This window comes from Astyanax mexicanus, chromosome 13, assembly GCF_023375975.1.
Source record: "Astyanax mexicanus isolate ESR-SI-001 chromosome 13, AstMex3_surface, whole genome shotgun sequence".
Taxonomy (NCBI): domain Eukaryota; kingdom Metazoa; phylum Chordata; class Actinopteri; order Characiformes; family Acestrorhamphidae; genus Astyanax; species Astyanax mexicanus.
Genome location: NC_064420.1, coordinates 23049002 through 23072882, shown reverse-complemented (window position 1 = coordinate 23072882; position 23881 = coordinate 23049002). Strand labels below are relative to the sequence as shown.

The following is a 23881-nucleotide window of genomic DNA, read 5'->3' as shown; positions in this document are numbered from 1 at the left end:
TTAGGCTCATTTTAATCCATGTTTGCTTTTTTAGTTAAATGATGATTATCTCCATTATCACAATTATTATTATTCAGATTCTCATTAGAAATGTAACAAAGTGTATTTTTTTATATAATTTTATTTCTAATTTTCCCCATTTTCTCCCTAATTTACACGGCTAATTACCCAACCCACTCATTAGAACTCCCCCTATCACTAGTAATGCCCCAACACACCAGGAGGGTGAAGACCAGCACACGCTTCCTTCGATACATGTGAAGTCAGCCACCGCTTCTTTTCGAGCTGCTGCTGATGCAGCATTGCCCAGTAGCCAGCGCGCTCGGAGAACAGCGCAGCGGCTTGTTTCGATATATCAGCTCACAGACGCCCTGTGCTGCAGACATCACCCTAGGAGTGATGTGGTGAGAGAGCGCCATCCACCCACCTGGAGGGAGCAGGGCCAATTGTGCTCCCTCTGAGTGTCGGCAGCTTGATGGCAAAGCTGCATGAGCGGGCTTTCGAACCTGTGACCTCCCGATCATAGTGGCAGCACTTTAGACCGCTGGACCACTCGGCGCAACAATGTGTATTTTAACAGTTTTATACATTAATGCAATTGATAATAAATAATCATTTCTACACGAACTGTCCATTTTATTGAGCAACCATATATATCCTTGTAGTTCTATAATTACATGCTGTAAACCGTCTCAGTATTTCTCAACATTTTTCAATATCTTCTTACGCAGGACCCCACAGGACCAAAACAGATGGACTTCAATTACAGAACTACAAAGTGCTCCTATATGACACAACCTTCCTAGCTGATTGACTGTTGACACTAGTGGTAAATCTGCCCACCTCTTCCAGTAAACTGAAATGTGAAATTTGTTCTGTATTGACAGAAGTTAATGATTTGTGGGACCTATGTTTTGGGACTGTTGCACTCTCCAGTGGTGCTGTGTTTAGGTAGACAACACAGGGGTCTATAACACAGGGAACCAGGCAGAGAGAGTCACAGGAGGAAACATGAGGATCCTTCTCAGCCTGCTCCTAGTTCTTCTACTCCAGCAGGATGGACGTGCTGTAAGTTTTTCAGTTATTTTAAAGTTTATGAAAATGAAATGATATGATTGTGAGTTTTCCTACCGTAACAAAGTAGCAAATTATGATTATGAATAAATTACTATTGCTTTGATCACAGCTATTGATTAAGTATCATAGGGGCGTTCTTAAACGTGAAGAAGCCCATTTTACAATTTATAATAATTAGAACTCATATCATCCCTTTGATCTTCTTTTATGTTGTTTGTGTCACAGTTCATTTAAGGTGAAACTAGTGTGATTGTGGAAGTGGAAAATAGTGTAACTGCTTAAATAGAGCAACATTGTTTAATGTGGAATTATTGCGATTGTGTAAATATATAGCGACAGCATTTAATATGAAACTAGTGTTAAATACTCCTTATAACATCCATTTGAGTGGGCAGGGCTAAACAGATGTAGGCTGAGTAGAAAGGCATATGCAAATGTTTTACCATAAACAAATTACTGTCCTGTTAACTTGCATGAGGTGCATGGGGTAAAGATAAGATAATCCTTTTTTAATCCCACAATGGGGGAATTTGCAATGTTACAGCAGCACAGAGGAAAGGACAGAGAAACAGGTCAGGAAATATATAAACAAATAAAATAAATCTATATATACAAACGTTTACAGAAAAATAAAAATAAAAATACAAAAAATATATACATCTAGTGCAGCTAAAATAAGGTCAGAGGAGTTATGATTATGGTAGGTTGTGACCAGCATTACTGCACAAGTACTACCAGTGAATTTAGTCCTTGTGAAAATGTTAGATTAAAACAACAAATTGGTCTGTGCAGTTATTTTAATTGGTCAGTAATCACACAGCCTGTTCTGTTATTGTGCAAATATAATTATGTAGTGTCTTCATGTGATTCATGTTTTTTTTCTCTGTAATCATGTAGTGTTTCTGTAAATATTTTCAAATAATTCTTTAATTATAAAATGTGTTCTACTGTGATTAACCAGGAGAGTCCGGAAGAGGATGCTGTTCCTAGTGGACCTGTGTCCAAATCTGGAAACAAAGCAAGTGCTTCAAAGTCTGCACCACCTGCCCCTGTTCAGCAGCCATCCAAAATCGACCCCCGTGATCGGCTGTTGCAGCAGTGTTTGGAGGCAAACTACACACACCTCTCATGCTCAAAAGTGTTCTGTCCACCATGGAGGCGCTGCATCTCAGGACATTGCCAGTGCAAGCTGCCCTATCAGTGCCCACGTGTGGGCGACAGTGCATGTGGACTGGACAAAAAAAGCTACCTTTCCTATTGCCAAGCACAAGCAGTGGCTTGCAGATCCAACAAAGCGGTGTTCTCTCACTTCGGTTTCAACTGCAAAGGTGTGTGTATGTTTGTGTTTGTGAGAGAGAGAGAGAGAGAAAGAGAGAGAACGAACGAAAATGAAACACTAAATGTTCAAAATGACTTGTCTTTTTTAATTTCATCATAATGTATACAGTGAATAACTGTGTGTGTTTTTGGGGGGATTCCAGATGCAAAGGGATTTGAGGTGCAGCTACATAAGCTCGGTGACATCGAAGTGGTTCAGGTACACACTGAAAAAGGGAAAGCTCTGGTGTGTGCAGATAAAACATGGAACATCGCTGCAGCCAATGTTGCCTGTCGTCATAAGACAGAATATCCCAGGTAATTTCCCCTGTACAGCCAGGTAATCACACCTTTACAGACAGGTAATCACACCCTTACAGACAGGTAATCACACTCGAACAAACAGGTAATCACACTTCTACAGACAGGTAATCACACCTTTACAGACAGGTAATTTCCCCTGTACAGCCAGGTAATCACACCTTTACAGACAGGTAATCACACCGTTACAGACAGGTAATCACACCTGTACAGGCCAGCAATCACACCTGTACAGGCCGAGTAATTACACCTTTACAGACAGGTAATCACACGTGTGCAGGCCAGTGATCACACCTGTACAGGACAGCAATCACATCTGTTCAGGCCAAGTAATTACACCTTTACAGACAGGTAATTACACATGTACAGCCAAGTAATCACACCTGTACAGGCCAGCAATCATATCTGTACACACCAAGTAATTACACATTTACAGACAGGTAATCACACTCGAAAAAACATGTAATCACACATAAACAGATAGGTAATCACATCTGTGCAGCCAGGTACTTAAACCTTTACACCTATGCTGCCAGGTAGTCACACCTGTACAGGCCGGTAATTACACTTGAACAGAGAGGTAATCACACATGAACAAATAGGTAAACACATCTGTGCAGCCAGGTAATCAAACCTTTACAGACAGGTAATCACACCTGTACAGCCATGTAATCACACCTGTACAGGCCAGTAATCACACCTGTACAGCCAGGTAATCACATCTGTACAGGCCAAGTAATCACACATGAACAGATAGGTAATCACATCTGTGCAGCCAGGTAATCAAACTTGTACAGGCTGTTAATCACACCTGTACAGACAGGTAATCGCACCTTTACAGCCAAGTAATTACACCTTTACAGACAGGTAATCATACCTGTACAGCTAGGTAATCACACCCATACAGCCAGGTAATCACACTTGAACAGACAGGTAATCACACCTGTACAGCCAGGTAATCACACCTGTACAGGCCAGTAATCACACCTGTACAACCAGTTAATCACATTTGTGCAGCCAGGTAATCAAACCTGTGCAGGCCAGGTAATCACACCTGTACAGGCAAGTAATTACACCTGTACAGCCAAGTAATTACACCTTTACAGACAGGTAATCACGCCTGTACAGCCAGATAATCACACCTGTACAGGCCAGTAATCACACCTGTACAGCCAGGTAATCACACCTGTACAGGCCAGTAATCACACTTGAACAAACAGGTAATCACACATGAACAGATAGGTAATCACATCTGTGCAGCCAGGTAATCAATCCTGTACAGGCCGGTAATCAAACCTGTACAGACAGGTAATCACACTTTTACAGCCAGGTAATCACACTTGAACAGGCAGGTAATGACACCTGTACAGGCCAGTAATCACACCTGTACAGCCAGATAATCACACCCGAACAGCCAGGTAATCACACCTGTACAGCCCGATATTCACACCTGTACAGCCAGATAATCACACCCATACAGCCAGGTAATCACATTTGAACAGACAGGTAATCACATCTGTGCAGCCAGGTAATCACACCCGTACAGCTAGGTAATCACACCTGTACAGGCCAGTAATCACACCCATACAGCCAGGTAATCACACCTATCCAGGCTGGTAATCACACCTGTACAGCCAGGTAATCACTCCTGTACAGCCAGGTAGTCACACTTATACAACCAGGTAATCACAATCACACATCTATGTATTTGCACCTGTACTGCAAAGTAACTGTACCCGTGAAATTGTCACCCCTATTCACACAAGCAATCACACATGTACAGTCAGGTAATCCTGTTCAGTTAGAAGCCAGACAATCACACCATCAAGTCAGAACAGTCAGAACTTTACAGTTCGGAAATTGCACCTGTTCACCAAGATAATCATACCCGTAAACACACAACTAACCAAATCTTCAACCAAATACTACATGCATCTCTTTCATTTCCACTCAACACAATAAACAAAATAACATAATAAACAAATCCTAAGCCATGCTTTTTATTTTTTCTTTATGTTGTAGAGGAGCAGCTGCTACCAAGAAGCTGAAAATTGATGAAATTAAAAATATCTCTTTGGGGTTGTCTCAGTGCATGAATGTAAGATGCACAGGATCTGAGCTCTCCCTGGCTGAGTGTACCCTCTATAAGCCTCGAAGTGTGGGGAACTCTGAGATCGCTGCAGTAAAATGCTACACGGCTCTTGAAGGTGCTCGTCTTCTATCAGAATGACTTTAAAATATATTGTATATTCTAGACATTGTTACTTAGGTTGCAGAAAAAGCCCATTTTATATCCACCATGTGTTGCCAAAAAGTTTAGCTCAAACAATTTAGCCTAGTTAGGCTTTATCCATCCTGCCTACAGCAATTTAGCTGTACCCATTAATCTTACATCAGTGTAGTCATAGACATCATATACATAGACCGTGGCCGCCATATTGGAGGAGGCAATCCTGCGCCCCGAGTGCATTAATTTACACTGAGCAAGGCATTTAATACACTTCTAATAATCACAACTCTACCAATTTATACTTGATTTTCACACGGTTTGGTTTGTTACAAACAGCAGAGATATAAAAATAATACAGGACGCTGTCACACATTACAAATACCTGCTTTCATGCTAAAATACTTAATATTATGCTCTTTAACAAAGACAGACATATGGTATAGCATATTAAAAGTGTATAGATTAATTCATTTTATGTTTATATATACGTACATACACATATAAACATAAATACACACATTATATAGATATATAAAAATGAATTTGGAAGAAATGTTGTCCGTTGTTTATAGAATAAAACAACAGCGTTCATTTTACTGTGTGTGTGTATAATATATTTATACATAAATACACACATTATATACATACAATATGTCTGTCTTTGTTAAAGAGCATAAAACAAAGTATTTTATTATGAAAGCACATATTTGTAATGTGTGACAGTGTCCTGAATCATTACCACATCTCTGCTGTTTGTAACAAACCAAACCCTGTGTAAATCAGGTAAAAAAATTGTGGAGTTGTGATTATTATAGGTGTATTTTACACCTTTCTCAGTGTGAATTAATGCACTTGGGGTGCAGGGTTGCCTCCTCCAATATGGTGGCCACGCTGACACGCCAGGAAGCAGGGTATGCGGTGTCTATGTATGTCCATTTAGCCATTTGCAGTTGAGCCCCACCCTTGTAGCTTATAGCAACATAGCCACAAATTGGCTGTTCATACATTGTTTTATAGTTAAACCTTTTGTGTTTTTTTTTCTCCAGGTCAGAAGTGTACAGATTTCACCTGTGTAAATAGTAAGTGTATCCAGTGGAAACACATCTGTGATGGAATCGATCACTGTGGAGATAACAGTGATGAGATGTGCTGTAAAAGTGAGTAATCAATAATCTACATGTAGGTATTATATATATGAATTACTTCATGCCAGTTGACCCAAGATCTGGCAGGTCACATGACTCTAATGAAGAGTTCTGTTTTCCTGATATATCTATCATCTAATCTGACTTTGACGTGTGTGTGTGTGTGTGTGTGTGTGTGTGTATTCAGGTTGTGAAAAGAGCTTCCACTGTAAGTCTGGAGTGTGTATTCCGAACTATGCCTTAGAGGACGGAATCAGAGACTGTCTTGGAGGAGAGGATGAAGTCCCTGGAGTAAAGTCCAGTAAATCCAGTGAGGTTCATTCTCTTGCTCTAACTATGATACACTAAAGTATACAAAAAGTATGTGGTCACCCAGAGATGGTCTGAACTGAACTGGAGCCCTAAGCAAGATTCTGATAAGGGCCCCTCCTACCTGAACTCTGTGAGTCAAAATGTGACCTTTTTTGGAAGCTGATATAGAAGTTAAAATGTACTTTAAATTATATAGGAGAAGTTTAATCACCCATCACATCCCTGGACTGTCTCTAGACTGTTCCTAAGAAAGTTCCTGCTTTAAAGTTACAGAATTTCATTTCCTGTTTGAGTTTTATGTAAATATATACACATTTAACGATCAAATTGTAGAATATCAGGTGTACTTAACTAATAACAGTAATAAAACAAGTTGTGGCACTTGAATTTCACTCCTTTACCATTTAAGGTAAAAAAAAAGAAAGAAAAATCAAATATATAAAACAAGCACCTTAAGTTGCACTAAACCGCTTAATAGTATTTTTTACATAATATGTAAATGTGACAGTTTCTCCTTATACTTTGTCAGAATTACATATTGAATTGACCATTGAAAATGCTTCAAAATGATTTTTACTATTTTTTTTAAAGTGGAACGACTAATTGCAGAAATAAAACTTAAAAGTTGTAGCTCTTGAATTTCACTCCTTCACTATTTAAGGTGAAAGGAAAAATCTAATTAGCAGCTGGAGAACACCAATTATGTAACAGCTGCAGCACTTAAGGTGCATTTGAAGAAAATTATTATTCTCGAGCTTGCAGATTTGTGCCACCTTAAGTGGTGCAGCAGTTTAGTCCAGGCTTTACTGTTTAAGGTGGTGCAAAAATGTCAAATGAGCCAGTGTGGATTTATTGTCAACATATTGTGTTACTTTAGGAGACAGCTTTGAAATGTCCACACCTGCAAACATTTTGCTCATGGAAAGACTATGTATTGTTATTGTCCAATATGTAAATTATTGGAGTGAGGCCAAATTTGACATTTAACATTCTTCAGTTTGCAGTGTCATGTCATGTCATGTCATAGAAGGCATTCCCACCCGCAGGTGTAAAATCAGAATGAGAAAAGGGATGATTATGGCGTCACATCAATGTCAAAAGTCGGGGGCGCAAAAATACCAGGTGAAAAAAAAACCCACTGTGTTTGAACATTTTGTGTGTGTTAATTAACTTCTCGCGAGCGCAAATGTGAAGCTCACATGCAAAAAAAAAAGGAATTGTGTGCGCGCTGAACAAAATATCGCTCTCAAGCTTAATTTTTCTTCTCTCGGGTCTTAATTTTATATTTTGTTTAGCACGCACACAATTCCCCTTTTTTCGCTCACGAGCTTCACATTTGTGCTCGCAAGAAGTTAATTTACACACGCAAAATGTTAAAACACGCTAGTTCATTTTTTCCAGCTGGTATTTTTGCTCCCCCGACTTTTGACATTGATGTGACGCCATAGATGATCCACACTCGGCTTTCTCTTTACCCTGTGTCTTGTTTTCTCATTGGCTGTAGCAGTTGCTGTCCAGATGTCAAAGTCCAGATATTCAAAATGCTAGATATTTGAGGTGTATTTAGAAAACTCACTCTGATTTATTTTCCATAGACTGTGATTTTTGATTTAGCATCATTTATGCACTGTCCTTAATGATCACAGCTGAGGTAAGTGGTCCCTTCCGTGGTGATGTCATCAAGAGACTGTAGGTTTAATACCTGATGAAGCTGCAATCATCCATCAGTGGTCCAGAGTACTAGAGAGCATAACTCTCCTCCCACCACTGAGAGCGAGCTATTCTGGCCATCTGGTAGCTGTTGTTTGTGGTGGAGCTTTAAGTCTCAGAGAAGGACTGTGCTAGTGGTCATCCTTCCAATACTGAGGAGGAATCTTCTGGGTGGTACTGGAGCTGTAAATGACTGAACCAGAAAACGGTTAAATCTATACATTTTCTTAATGTGTGTCTTTTAGAGTCTTCTGCTGAAGAAACCCCTGAAAAAGGTAACAGCAGCTTCAAGAATGATGTTCACTTTAGCTTAGATTAGACAAAAAATGGCTTTTTAATAATTTGAATTGTGTTTTGACACAGGCACGCCTGCTGAAGAGAAACCAGAAGAAGGTAACAGAAGCTTCTTGTTCGACATTTGCTGAAATTAAATCTTAAGTACATTGTTTGACTCATGCAATGTTCAGATTATTTTGGCATAATGTGGATGTGGCAGTTTTTCTTTACACTGTGTCATAATTTCATATTGAAGGGACCAATCGAAAATTACTCAAATCATGAAGTGTTACTTTAGGAGGATGTTTTGAAATGCTTGAGTGAGTTCAAATAAGGCCTGATAGTGTGTACCATTTAATATACCTCAGTTCACTGTTTCATGCCTTGTGTGCACAAAGAATACAGATAAGATAAAAATGATACTGAGAATATGGATGAAAAAATGGATAAAGACCAGAGTTTGTAATTCCATTCTCTGTTTAGTCTTCACCCTCCAACTTGCATTCTCATTGGCTGTGGCAGTTGCTGACAGGTCCACCTGCCTGGACCTATTTGAGATGACTGTTTTTTTTTTTTTTGTAGAAAAGTCACTCTCACATATTTTCCCTAGAATGTGCTTTTTAGAAATAGCTATTCTAACCATCTTATGTCCGCCATAACAGAATTAGCAGTTAGTATTCTCCTCCAAGCATGTTAAGCTCCAGTGGTGTTGTTTTAGCAGCATTATTTTGAGCGCTTTCTGTCTCTGAGGAGGACTGTGCTAGCGGTCATTCTCTCAGCACTGCTAACTTCATATTTTAGGGGGAAGGCTTTGGGCAGGAAACAGTAAAAGCAGAGGCAGTTCTTTAATTTGACTAGGGTCTCGACCAAATCTGTCCTCCATAGGGGCCCCCAAACACTGGTAATTTACGCTGCTATTAAATAAACACGAGAGTTACTGACCAAAATAAACGCTTTTTAGGAGAGATATAAGTTATGTGTAAATATTTATAAGACAATACCTGACAAAATCTGTTTTAATGACATTAATAAACATCACTGTGACGTGAACCAGCCTTTACTGATTTCTGCCCCCAATAACTCTTTCAATAACCTCCAATAGCCTTTAATAGTCTTCAGTAGCCTTCAACAGTCTAACCTTGCAGCCGTGGTGTGTGCACTAAACTCCGTAGTTATAAACATCCTGAGGTTAGCAGCGCGCTAACTGACCTGTTTTTAATGTAATCCCAGCAGTGACTCCGTGACGGCTGCTCTAAACTGCTGCTGTTAGCTGCTTGGGCTGAAAGATAAACTGTAGAGAGCTGTATTTTCCGTTTAGTGGGGTTCAAACCTTTATTTCCTACAGAGATTAATTTAAGAAAACTGTAAAAAACGCTCCAGACTGGCTCAGCTGAGCTCTGTAGCCCGTTGCTGGGCTGTAGCTCTGACTGAGTAAAGACCGCGGGGTTTGTGCTGCTGCTGCTGCAGCTCCGATTAGTGGTTGGATGAGGAACTGCAGCTTCCTGTAAGCGAGCAGTTTCACCGGTTTCACCAGTTTCAGCCATACACAGCTCTGATAAACTGCTTAACCCTAAACTCCTGAATCAGATTGGCTAAAATCAGAAGAATATCGTATTTTGGCTGAAAATCGTCCGATACCGATACACTGCCGATCGATCGTTCCATCTCTAGTTATTTGGTTTATGTGTGTGTTTCAAGAATGAGGGCCCCTTGTTTATATCTTGCCTAGGGCCCCAAAATGGCTAGATCCGCCCCTGAGTAAAAGAAATGTTAGAGCTGTAAAGTTAAATTTACAAACAGTTTTACTGTGTTTCTTGAGTTTCCTGCTGAAGTGAAGCCTGCAAAGGGTAACGTCGGACAATTTCAGTTTCTGAATCAGTTTCTCTGATTTAGCTATTTATAGGTACATAGTTTTTTTTATTCTATAAACCACAGACAACATTTATCCAGAATTTCGAAATATAATATTTGTAATTTAGAGCATTTATTTGCAGAAAATGAGAAATAGCTGAAATAACAAAAAAGAAGGAGAGCTTTCAGACCTTAAATAATGCAAGCAAAGCAAATTCATATTCATAAAGTTTTAAGAGTTCAGAAATCAATATTTGGTGGAATAACCCTGTTTTTTAATCACAGTTTTTATGCATCTTGGCATGTTCTCCTCCACCAGTCTTACACACTGCTTTTGAATTAAGAGACATTAAGAGACTGTAGGTTCAATTAGGGTTCCCACGGGTTCTTAAAAAGTCTTAAAATGTCTTTAATTAGAATCCGGGTAATTAAGGTCTTAAACTGTCATAAATTGACTGTATTTAAATTACATTTGTAAAGGGAACATGTTAAATTTAGCGGTGAGTTAGCTAACGTTACCAGAAAGAGAACTAAGGTAAACAGAGAGCTAGCTAATGTTAGTGGTGAGCTAATTAACATACTAAAGTTAGCAGCGAGTTATCTTTTTGACTGTTTTTATAATTTTTAAGGTGGAATAACTAATAATAGTAATAAAACCAGTTGTAGCACTTGAATTTCACTCCTTCACTATTTAAGGTGGAAAAGAAAAATCAAATAAGCATGTAACATGTACCATATGCAGGTAAGGTGGATTAGAAGGGGGAAAAAATGGATAGCTGATTATTCTCAAGTTTGCAAGATTTGTGCCACCTTAAATTGTGCATCAGTTTAATCCAGGCACCTGTAACTGCGTCAAGTAAGAAAATGTCAAACAATCCGGTGTGAATAGAGCATCAGCATATTGTGTTACTTTAGGAGACAGCTTTGAAATGTCCATACCATGCTCATGATAAGACAATGTGCCAAAATTAACATTCAACATTCCTCAGTTCATGTCGTCATTTCTATACCTAGAATACACTCCCACCATAAAAGGCACTCCCACCCACAGGTGTGAAATCAGAATGAGAAAAGGGATGATCGACACTTGGCTTTCTCTTTACTCTGTGTCTTGTTTTCTCATTGGCTGTATCAGTTGCTGAGAAGTCCAGATATTAAACCTGCTAGATTCAGAAAAAACTCACTCTGATTAAGTTTCCATAGACTGTGATTTTTCATTTAGCATCATTTATGCACTGTCCTTAATGATCACAGCTGAGGTAAGTGGTCCCTTCCGTTTGATGTCATCAAGAGACTGTAGGTTTAATACCTGATGAAGCCGCAATCATCCATCAGTGGTCCAGAGTACTAGATAGCTTAACTCTCTTCCCACCACTCTATTCTAGCCATCTGGTAGCTGTTGTGTTTGCAGCATCTTGAGAAGATGTGATAAAGCTTTATGTCTCAGAGAAGGACTGTGCTAGTTATCTTCCTACCAGCACTGCTAAATTCATCTGTTAAGAGGAGGTATCTCCTGGGTGGTACTGGAGCTGTAAATGACTAAACCAGAAAACTATAAGGTTAAATCTACAAACTTTCTTAATGTGTGTCTTTTAGAGTCTCCTGCTGAAGAAACCCCTGCAACAGGTAACAGCAGATTTAAGAATGATGTTCACTTTAGCTTAGATTAGACTAAAATGGCTTTTTAATCATATGAATTGTGTTTTGACACAGGCACGCCTGCTGAAGAGAAACCAGAAGAAGGTAACAGAAGCTTCTTATTCGACATTTACTGAAATGCTGAAAACTGACAACTTAAGTTTCTGAATCAGTTTCTCTGATTTTACTATTTATAGGTATAAGTTTGAGTAAAATAAACATTGTTGTTTTATTCTATAAACTACGGACAACATTTCATTCAAATTCCAAAATATACTATTATCAGTTAGAGAAATTATTTGCAGAAAATGAGAAATGGCTGAAATAACAAAAAAAGACCTTAAATAATGCAAAAAGCAAGGTCATATTCATAAAGTTTAAAGAGTCCAGAAATCAATATTTGGTGAAATATCTCTTGTTTTCAATTACTGTTTTAATGCATCTTGGCATGTTCTCCTCCACCAGTCTTACACACTGCTTTGGATAACTTTATGCCACTCCTGGTGCAAAAACTTAAGCAGTTCTGCTTGGTTTGATGGCATGTGATCATCCATCGTCCTCTTGATTTTTAAGTGGTCTCTTAGTATGTTCAGTATATTGTCAAATTAATGTTAAATGTTTGCATCTCCATGTTTGTGTTTGTCTCTTGTAGACATAATATGTAAAGGTGTCAGTTTTTCTTTACACTTTGTCAACATAACATTTTAAATGTGCCATTAAAAATGATTCTAAATGATTTTTACTTTTATTTGGAATAACTAATAGAAATAAAAAAAAAAGTTGTAGCACTTGAATTTCACTCCATTACTATTTAGGGTTGAAAAGAAAAATAAAATAAGCAGCTGGAGAACACCAATTATGTAAGAGCTGCAGTGCTTAGGGTGGCTTACATGAAAAAGAAGCCAACGTAGCTGATTATACTTGAGCTTGCAGATTTGTGCCACCTTAAATGTCGCAGCAGTTTTATCCAGGCATAGGTAACTGCTTTACTGTTTAAGGTGGAATTTCAAATAAGAATATGTCAAATAATCCGTGTTTTGACACAGGCATGCCTGCTGTAGTGAAACCAGAAAAAGGTAACAGAAGCTTTTTTTTGACATTTACTGAAATAAATCTTCAGTACATTGTTTAAATCATGCAAATCATGTTAAAATGTTTGGCATAATGTGAATGTGGCAGTTTTTCACAATTATTCAAAGTTACTTGGAATAATTATACATAAAGACTTAATTATAAATCATTATTTTATCACTGACTTAATAATGGGATAACAGTATGTACATTTATCATGAAGTGTTACTTTAGGAGAAAGTTTTGAAATGCTCCAGTGGTGTTGTATTAGCAGCAGTTTGAGAAGATGTGGTGGAGCTTTATTTCTCGTTGGAGGACTGTGCTTGCAGTGATCCTCTCAGCCCTGCTAACTTGTGTTGAGGGGGAGGCAATAGGCAGAAAACAGTTAAAGAAATGTTAGAATTGTAAGGTTAACTCTACAAACAGTCTAACTGTGTTTCTTGCAGGGTGTCCTGCTGAAGTGAAGCCTGCAAAAGGTAACAGCAGCTTTAAGTGTGATGCTCACTGATACTGATCACCTTACTATACTTTGGCCTGATTTCCCTCACCTAAGGGAGGGAAGGTTAGAAAAAAAGATAAAAAAAAAATAAATAAATAAAAATATATATATATATATATAAAACTCTATATAATTAACTCTTAACGTTTTGACACGGTTCTCCTGCTGAAGTGAAGCCAGAAAAAGTAACATCAAAAGCAAAGTTCCACATGAAACATTTACTAACCTGCTTATCATGTTCAGTATGTTGTCAAATTAATGTAAAAAGTTTGCATTTCAATTTCTGTGTTTTTCCCTTTTTGACATAATACAGTATGTAAATGTGGTAAATGTTCTTTACACTTTCTCAAAATTACATATTGAATAGACCAATGAAAAAGCTTCCGAATTATTTTTACATTTTTCTCAAGGTGGAATAACTAATAACAGAAATGAATCATGTTGTAGCACTTGAATTTCACTCCTTCACTATTTAAGGTGAAAAAGAAAAACCAAATAAGCAGCTGGAGCGTAGATGATTATACTCGAGCTTGGAGATCTGTGCCACCAGTTTGCAGCAGTTTTGTCCAGGCACCTGTAACTGCTTTGCTGTTTAAGCTGGAATGTCAAATAATCCGGTGTGAATAGAGTGTCAGCATATTGTGTTAATTTAGGAGACAGCTTTGAAATGTCCACACCTGCTAAAGTTGTGGAGTGGAGTGAGGCCAAAATTAACATTTAACATCCCTTAGTTCACAGTGTCATTTCATGTGCGTACCTAGAATGCACTATATAAGGCATTTTCCCCATTAGGTGAGAAAACAGCATGAGAATAGGGATGATCCACACTCCGCTTTTTCTTCATCCTGTGTCTTGTTTTCTCATTGTCTGTAGCAGTTGCTGACAAGTCCAGATATTAAACCTGCTAGATATTTGTGGTGAAAAATCCATTGTCACGTCATCAAGAGACTGTAATTTTCAATACCTGACGAAGCAGCAGTCATCCATCGGTGGCCTAAGACCTAGAGAGCATAACTCTCAAAGTTAAAGAAATGTTAGAACTGGAAGAATAATTTAACAAACTGTCTAACTGTGTTTCCTGCAGAGTCTCCTGCTGAAGTAAAGCCTGCAAAAGGTACTGAGCACCTTAGCATACTTTGACCTATATATATATATATATATATATATATATATATATATATATATATATATATATATATATAGGTAGAACAATAATTGTTAGTATGTTTAATCTGACTGACCTCCCCGATCACTGGGCTACTAGTTACTTAAAAATGCCGCAATTAAAACATAACATTTTTCTAACGTGAATAATGGTCAAAACTTTAAACATTTCTATTTATTTTTCATTTATTTAATACTTACTTAAATTATGTATTTTTTACTGCTAAGGCAGCACTGTAATTTTATTTATCTGCATTAAACAGATCACTTTTTTTTACTGCACGTTAGGGGGGGTGGGGGAGTGGGGGCTGAGAATAATGTCCATTTATGGTGTTTATAGAATGGCGTTAAAACCCTTATCCTAGCACAAATATAGCCTATTTATAGCCTATATATGTATATATATATATATATATATATATATTTTTTTTTTTTATTAAATCTTAATATGTTTTGACACAGGCTCTTCTGCTGAAGTGAAGCCGGAAAAAGGTAACATCACAAGCAAAGTTCACAAATCTGGTTCGCAAAGGTTCACAAATCTGCTTAATATGTTCAGTATATTGTAAGATTCATGCAAAATGTTTGCATCCCCATTTTTGCCTTTCTCTTTTTTTGACATATTATGTAAATGTGGCAGTTTTTCTTTACACTATGTCAGAATTACATATTGAATGCATTTATTAAAGTGCTCCATTTATTTCTATACTGACTTTCGTTGAGAGTTTGAGTTGATTTTTTTACTTCACCTGCAAAGCTGCTCTTTTGGAGTTACAAGGTTTTTGCATTACAGTGACACAATGTATAATTATATGTGTTTTTTATTTTTTCTAACTGCTGACATACATTCACATGCAGAACCTGAAAGAGGTTAGTATCTGAAATACACACACACACACACACACACACACTTCTCAGTATTTAAAAATGGTGAAATCTGTACTGTACCTTGATCAGTTATATATTATGTATTATTGTGTTTTTCCACACTGTTTCACAGGCGCAGCTCTTAATGAGAAAAATCATGTAGTTCCTTTAAAAGTGTTAAAAAAGCCAAAAGACTATGTGAAGCATTTACGTGGCTCTTATGTGAGGTACTGTTAATGATCCTGATGAGAGCCAGTTTTATCATAACGCTTCTGATTCTTGAAATGTTTCAGATAGACCATCATTTCTTAAAGTACTATAATAATATGGCCATAATATGGATTAGAACATTACTCAAATAGGGCTATTCACTGTATACCAACCAGCCATTTAAGAGGACTGAATCTTGAAGGTGAAGGTGTGTCCAAACTGTATATGGTATCCAATATGAGCTTCTTTGGATTACTGTGGAAGATGCTAGAATGTGTATAAAAAGTGCTGGTAATATGACCTGATAATATTAAATCATATGAAATAATCCTATATTTAAAGTCTGAGGGCATACACTTTAACAACTAGAGCTATTTTTTGAAAATCAAATCCTTTATTAGTGTGAGGCAACAATATTCACCACTTAAAACTGGTTTTAGGACAAAAATGAGCAATAAAACTATATAATACACTGTGCATATATCATATAGAGTGTGTAATATCAGTATATAGCATCATCAGTAACTCAGACCTTGAGCGCTGATAGGTGAAACCAGCAGGGGGCGTGATCTGAAGCTGTAGATGGTGCACACATATTTAATCACAATCTGCATTAATCCAGCTCTCACCGTTGTGTTTCTTACAGACTTTGCTCCTGAAGTGAAGCCGGAAAAAGGTAACAGCACTGTAAACATGCTTATTTACTATATGTATTTTTTCTACAATTCTACAATAAGAAATGAAACAAACTGTTTCTTACTGCGCTTATTAAAGAGTCTCCTGCTGAAGTGAAGCCTACAGAAGGTAAAATCAGCTTTCTGATGCTCAGTTAATATATATCTTTTTTTTTTTTTGGACTATGCTGAAATTATATTAAAATCATTATTTTTCAAATCAATTCTCAATATGTTTTGACACAGGTTCTCCAGCTGAAGTGAAGCCAGAAAAAGGTAACAGCAAAGGCAAAGCTCCATGTGTGACGTTTACAATAGTGCTTTAGTATATCTTCAGTATATTGTGAGTCAGAATTGTGAATCTGTGTCAGAATTGCATATTAATTGGACCAATCAGAATGCTCCAAATTACTTGGATTTTTTTTTAACGCTGACTTTCACAGGGTGACACTTATTCAGTTTTACTTATATTTAAATAAACACTTTTTATGCACTGTATGTGACATTCACAGAAGTGATAAATGATCACTTCCAGCGTCATGTTAATGAGAAGTGTTGTGGAAATTTGGTGGTTTGGAGTGAAATAATAATGTTGAATGCTGAGTCAGGATCGAAGTGAGTAGCAAGGTTTTATTGAAGTCAGACAGTGTCGCGAACACCAAGAATCTGCTTGCTTAGCTACCCCCTTCATTCCTTTTTATATGCTCTCGTAGCCCCTCACCCCACACTCGTTGTATGCAGCATGTGTGAGTACGTGGCCTAAAAGAGTGTGACCTTTGAAAGGTGTGAGTAGGTCACATGCGAAGAGCCAAGTATTAATAAGATAACCCATATGTTACTATTTACATGATTACAGACATTTTAACATTAATAATCACTTAATACCAGAGCTATTCCATTACAGAAGGCATACATTTAAGCCCTGATGATGCCACAGCCATCTGTCAGTGGCCAGGTGTCCTGTTTTTCTCTGGGTGTGCAGGATGTTTCTCCCTTTCTGCAGACAGGCAGGCACTTTATTGATCCCAAAGGAAATTTAGCACCCATTAGCAGTTACACAATAAAGCACAGTAATACGAAAAGTGCAAGAATATATTCAGACCCCCGCTCATGCTGCTTTGCCATCAAGCTGCCTGCGCTCAGAGGGAGCACAATAGGCCCTGCTCCCTCCGGGTGGGTAGATGGCGCTCTCTTCCCACATCACTCCTAGGGTGATGTCTGCATCACAGGGCGTCTGTGAGCTGATGTATCAGAACCGAGACGCTGCGCTTTCCTCCAAGTGCGCTGTGATGCTGCTCGGCAATGCTGCTCGAAAAGAAGCGGTGGCTGAGTTCACATGTATCGGAGGAAGTAGTCTTCGCCCTCCTTGGGGAAATGTAAAAAAAAAAAGTAAAAAAAAAAAGGCATATATTTTTAAAATGCGTATTTTAAAATCAATCTTTTCTTCTAGACTCTCCTGCTGAAGTAAAGCCATTTAAAGGTAGTTAACAGCAGAGTTGTAATTTTTCTGACTATAAGTCGCACCAGACTATAAGGCACTTTATTAATAAATGTCCATTTTTTTGGTCTGTTTTCATACACAAGGTGCACTGCATTACAAGGCACATTAAGCGACAGTAGTAAGGATGCCTATATCGAAATTAGCAAAAGTGTTGCTATGTTTCCCTTGTAATGGGGAAGCTGGGGATAGCGCTTAAGTAAACAAAACTGTAGTTATTAAAAAAAATATATATATGTTTTCTTTTAAAGTCAAACAAGCACTGGATGTAAATCTACACAGATTTCTCTCTTAAAAAGCGTTTATAAAGGTTTGTAAAGTGCTTCCGTTTATTTGCAGTAAGCTTAGATTTCCAATATTTTTGTCTAAGCGGGATGTAAATGCTGCCTGATAGCGTTACACTGAGGAACCCTGAGTGTTCCGGTAAGCTAGGGCTCTATCAGCTAGCGGTTCCTCCCATGTAGCTTGTTTTAATAGCTAATGCTACTACATATAGTGCCGGAGAATCTTTATTGAAACACCTGTATAATGCCGTACTTCAGTGGAGTGGCTTTACTGCTTCTTACAACCTGACCAGTAGAATTCATACATAAGCACACCGGATTATATGGCGCACTGACATTTTTCTTTTTGAAAATGAAAGGATTTAAGGTGCGCCTTAAAGTCCGAAACATACAGTAAATAGTGATGGAAATGGACACTGTGTGCTCCAAACCAAAGACAAAAAGGACCATCTAGACTGTTAGCAGCAACAAGTCCTAAAGCCTGGGCCTGTCCTGGTTTGTGGCTGAGTAATTAATGCAGGATTAATTCAGAAATGTACTTTGAGATCTTATAGCAACCTTTGCTGCCTTTATCTATGCAATTTTCAACAAGATAATGCGAAACCACATGCTGCATTTGATCCAAAGACTAGGCGCTGGAAAAGTGGGTATGGGTACTGAGCAGGAAAATAGGAAAAAATGAACACATGAAACACTTCATCACTTATGCTCAGTGCCAAAACATCCTGTGAGAAGGAAAGACAACTTTAGAAAGCAGTAAATGCTTTACACTCACAAACGTATTGGAATATGTTGCAAGCCCTAAATGCAGGAAATAACCTATTTTAACAACTGAAATAAAGTTGACTAGAGAAAACATGAAACATCTTGTGTTCATTTTAAGTAAAGTGAACATACACTGTGTATTTGGCAGATTTTTTCCCACACAACACACTGCATGTATCCCTCCCTAGTGAATGGCGTTATACTATGTTTTTGAAGTGTTGCCTTGTTTTTACTATGGTGACTGTGGTAAAACAGTGTCTTAGGCATCAGGTAGTGTATGTAAAGGTGAGTTTTTAGAGGTTCATGTATCTGATTCCATTCACCACCACTGTGAATAATACTTACTGGCTACCTTTTATGCCAGACCCACTCTGAATGATTCTGTATATTTCTGATATACTGATATGCACTGTGCTTGCTGTTTACAGGGACTTTTTTGTCAAACCCGAAGGAAGGTAACACTTTTTACAATGTTTGCTTCAGCTCTTCAGATATGAACTGTGTGTGTGTGATCCAGCAATGAAACAGTAACACTATGCTGTGGATGTGTGTGTGTGTGTGTGTGTGTCAGCTATCCAGCTATCTAGGGACTTCACAGAGAGTCAGTTGAAGTGTGGTATTCCAAACATGGAATATGTTTATAGGCCAGAAGATAATAAAAAACAGAAACGCAGGAAACGAGTGGTGGGAGGAGAAGAGGCTCTACCGGTCAGAACAAACACACACACACACAAGCATTTACTACATAATAAAGAATTATATGTATAAGAATAAATAATTAATAATTAATTAATAAATAATTATTGCACTTACACTGTTAATAATACCCATACATACACCTCTTTTACCAAATTGGAATCCTCTGGAATATAAACAAGAGGAAGATGGATGATCACAAGCCATGAAATTAAGAGAGCACTTCAGTTTCGGAATCAGTTTCTCTGATTTTGCTATTTATAGGTATATGTTTGAGTAAAATAAACATTGTTTTTTTATTCTACAACACTTCTCCCAAATTCCAAATAAAAATCTTGTCATTGCCTTTAAACCAAGCTAAACTGCTTGAAATTTTGCACCAGGAGTGACATAAAGTTATCCAAAAGCAGTGTGTAAGACTAGTGGAGGAGAACATGCCAAGATGCATTTAAAACTATGATTAACAACCAGGATTATTCCACCAAATACTGATTTCTGAACTTTTAAAACTGTATAATATGAACTTGCTTTATTTGCATTATTTAAGGTGTGAAAGCTCTGCTTCTTTTTTGTTATTTCAGCTATTTCTCATTTTCTGCAAATAAATGCTCTAGATGACAATATTTTTATGTGTAATTTGGGAGAAATATTGTCCGTTGTTTATAGAATAAAACAACAATGTTCATTTTGCTCAAACATTTACCTATAAATAGCAAAATCAGAAAAACTGATTCAGAAACTGAAGTGGTCTCTTAATAATTTCCAGAGATGTATAATAACTGTAAAAATAACTGATACATTTTATACTTTTAAACAGTTGTGTGTTAATGATTGAGTGATATTTTCTGTGCAGACTCAGATCCAGTGGCAGGTGGCAGTGCAGGAGGACGGCAGTATTAACTGTGGGGGGGTGTACTTGGGGGGTTGTTGGGTTCTGACTGCTGCCCACTGTGTCAGGTAAGCTGACGGACAGTAGAATTTTCATTATATCATCACTTTAAAATAGATTATTTGCAGACAGTGAACTTTACAGGCTTTTTAATAATAAAGAAATACTTTGTCATTACCCACTTATCATTTACCCTCAGACTTAATAATTCAGTATGGAAAACAGAATTATGCTTGAATTATTATCTACCAAGTGTCCACATTTCCTGCCATTTCAAACTCAAACCCATTTTGCTTACAACTTAATAAAGTCCATATATTAAAACTAAGCTGCAAAAACAACATGTTTTTACATTTTTTTGTTTGTTTTATGTGTGCAGGCCAAAACCTCAGCACTTCAAGATTAAGTTCTCTCTGTGGAAAAAGCACACTAAGCAGCAGACATCTGATATAGTTCCAGTGAAAAACATCATCATTCACGAACATTACAACTCGCGAACCTACCAAAACGACATTGCACTGGTGCAGCTGGAGGAGTTAAACACAGAGAAAGAATGTATAAACCCCAACCCTGCAGTGAGGTCAGTGTGTGTACCGTGGTCCACTCTGCAGTTCCTGCCCGGGGACACCTGCACCATCTCTGGCTGGGGCAGAAACAAAGGTATGACAACCAGAGTAAGACTAGTACAACCCCACATCAGAAAAGCTGAGACAGGATGGAAATAGCACTTTTTACATGTGTTTTATTTAAGACAGTGTAAACCTAAGGTATGTGAGATATGAGATTATGATTTATGTCTTGTGAACTTCTTGTCATTAGTTAATAAGCAACACATTCTAATGAAAGTTGGGACGATAATTTCTTTTACCACTTTGTAATATTATATGCCATTACATAAAAAAACATATATATATATATATATACGTTTTAGGCACTAAGGATACCAAGCGATATTTCAGGTGGTGTATTGTTCCATACATTCTTCCTGCAAACAGGTCTTAAAATATGCATCAGTACAGGGACATTATCTATTTTTAATTTAATTAACCCATAAAATACCCATTTTTTAAATACTATAACATTTATTCTGAATAATAAAATTCAGAATTAAATCAGATAAATTCAGTGAGCAGCTCATTCATGATTCTTTTTTTTTATTGTGTGAACTCTTCTTCTTCTTTTTCTTTTGGCTTTTCCCTTTTCAGGGGTTGCCACAGTGAGTCATCTATTGTGTGAACATGTCTGTTAATATTTCAAAGTTTCAAAGTTAAAATCTTGATTTTAACAAATAGCATCATTTATATTTTAACATTTTGGCCTAGCAATCATATCAGAGCTAGTTCTAAGTAACGTATACCAATTAGTAAAGCGTTTAAATTGTTAAACTGGTAACTACTTTTATCTCAAGGCTTAACAGTAATTCTCGATTTTTCTTCTACTGCAGTGTCTTTATTTAATGTGTAAAAATATTTTGCATTGTAGAGAGAAAAATATGCAGATCCCTTCCAGTCTTACCTTATAATGATAAATTGTCTCCGCCCAAAATTTTTTGGCAAGTCAAATAATGCAAAGAAAACAAGTTCGTATTCATAAAGTTTTAAGAGTTCAGGAATCAATATTTGGTGGAATAACCCTGGTTTTAATCACAGTTTTCATGCATCTTGGCATCATGTTCTCCTCCACCAGTCTTGCACACTGCTTTTGGATAACTTTATGCCACTACTGGTGCAAAAACTCAAGCAGTTCAGCTTGGTTTGATGGCTTGTGATCATCCATCAAGAAACTCATCTTTTTTAAGTAGTCTCTTATTTTTTCCAGAGCTATATATATACACATATACACAGTTTATATATATAAACACAAACCTGAAACTACAACTAATCTTTAAGACAAAACACAGTTTTTCCTGACATTTTGACAGATTCACGCTAAGTCTATGATCTTCATGAATGAATCTGTAGATAGAGATTAGTACTTATAAACACTGGACTATCACTAAATATTTCTTTAATTAATTTTATATGTGGCTTACATTTTAAATAGAAGCAGACAGCAGTTTATCAGTCTAAACAGAAGGAGCAAAGACTTTCAGAAGTTAAAGAAGCTCTCTGGAAATCTGTTTTACAGTTCGTATTATAGCGGCTGGTGTTAGGGTTGAAGAGGGGGGGTTGCAGAAGCTCAGAAGCTCATTTTTAAGAATGTTGTCTGTTGTGTTTCTGAAGAGGGACGCAGTGCAACCGTTTTGAAATGGGCCAACGTGTCAATTATTGGAGACTGTAAAAAATACTACAAGGAGAGGCTCTTTGACGGAATGGAGTGTGCAGGTATGTGGATTCGCTGTGTGCAGAATATGTGTAAATGTGTATAAATATGAGTGTGTGTGTGTGTGTGTGTGAATGTGATAGCATGTGGTTTAATGTGATCTGACCTGCGTTTATCTGTTCAGGTGATTTGGCCGGCAGTGTGGACTCTTGTCAAGGTGACTCTGGGGGTCCGTTGGTGTGTACAGATGCCAGCGGTTTATCATATGTGTGGGGCATCGTGAGCTGGGGAGAGAAGTGTGGGGAGGCTAATTACCCTGGCGTTTACACTAAAGTGGCCTACTTTTTTGAATGGATCCGCTTCCACACCGGCTGGCCTGCAGTCACCAAGTACAACCACTGAGGAAGAGCAGGATGTTACAGAGCTCATAGTAACCTTGCTATAATCTTGAAATATCATTGAGATGTTCAGTGTTGCTTCAGAAACTTGTGGGATTATGTTTAGTAAATATGAGTGGAAAGCTGTTTAGTACAAAATATTTTAAACTTTAGATTCCATTAAAATGTTCACACAACCAGCTAGTGTCTTTGTCCTTATTTAAAGAGTAATGATCACATTGTACAGTTTAAATATATATCTGAATGATTTTATTAGCAGCATATGTATTGTATTTACTGTACTAACCAGGGTTTTCCAGGTGGTATAGAACATGATAGCTAACACAGTGTAATAGCTGGCGTGCCTCAGCATCCTTCTAAAATACTTTATTACTAGAGATAGAACAAGAGTAAAAAAAGAGCCCATCTTCCACTGTTTGTTTAATTGCAGCCATTTGCTAAAATCAAAAAAGTTAATTTAATTTCTCATGAATGTACACTCAGCCCACCATTCTGACAGGAAATTTTTTTTAGAAATTCTTGCAAATGTATTAAAAAGGGAAACTGAAATGTCACATGATCATAAGTATTCAGACCCTATGCTCAGTATTGAGTAGAAGCACCCTTTTGGATGGTGAACATTAATGAACAGCTATCTCTCCAGAGATGCTTAGTTGGGTTTATGTCAGGTTTCTGGCTGGGTCAGTCAAAAATGTTCACAGAGTTGTTCTGAAGCCACTCGTTTGTT

General features: G+C 37.4%; 1 protein-coding gene across 1 annotated transcript; it reads left to right on the top strand.

Moving 5' to 3' along the window:
• The first annotated feature begins 947 nt into the window (after positions 1 to 947).
• Positions 948 to 23333, top strand: cfi (complement factor I). The gene is made up of 24 exons (XM_022662120.2): positions 948 to 1068; positions 2039 to 2405; positions 2559 to 2712; positions 4738 to 4922; positions 5992 to 6102; positions 6278 to 6400; positions 8358 to 8387; positions 8476 to 8505; positions 11836 to 11865; positions 11953 to 11982; positions 12924 to 12953; positions 13395 to 13424; positions 14532 to 14561; positions 15074 to 15103; positions 15470 to 15481; positions 16335 to 16364; positions 16463 to 16492; positions 16609 to 16638; positions 19338 to 19364; positions 19481 to 19617; positions 20459 to 20562; positions 20874 to 21154; positions 22717 to 22818; positions 22941 to 23333. Exons 1-24 carry the CDS (start codon positions 1012 to 1014, stop codon positions 23156 to 23158), a joined length of 2208 nt encoding a protein of 735 aa, XP_022517841.2. The 5' UTR covers positions 948 to 1011; the 3' UTR covers positions 23159 to 23333.
• Positions 23334 to 23881: the final 548 nt, after the last annotated feature.

Bases quoted from the DNA above. Each gene is read 5' to 3' on its own strand.
- cfi (XM_022662120.2), top strand. From the start codon at position 1,012: ATGAGGATCCTTCTCAGCCTGCTCCTAGTTCTTCTACTCCAGCAGGAT. The intron at 8,506-11,835 runs GTAACAGAAGCT...TGTGTCTTTTAG, and splicing joins TGAAGAGAAACCAGAAGAAG to AGTCTCCTGCTGAAGAAACC. The intron at 12,954-13,394 runs GTAACAGAAGCT...TGTTTCTTGCAG, and splicing joins TGTAGTGAAACCAGAAAAAG to GGTGTCCTGCTGAAGTGAAG.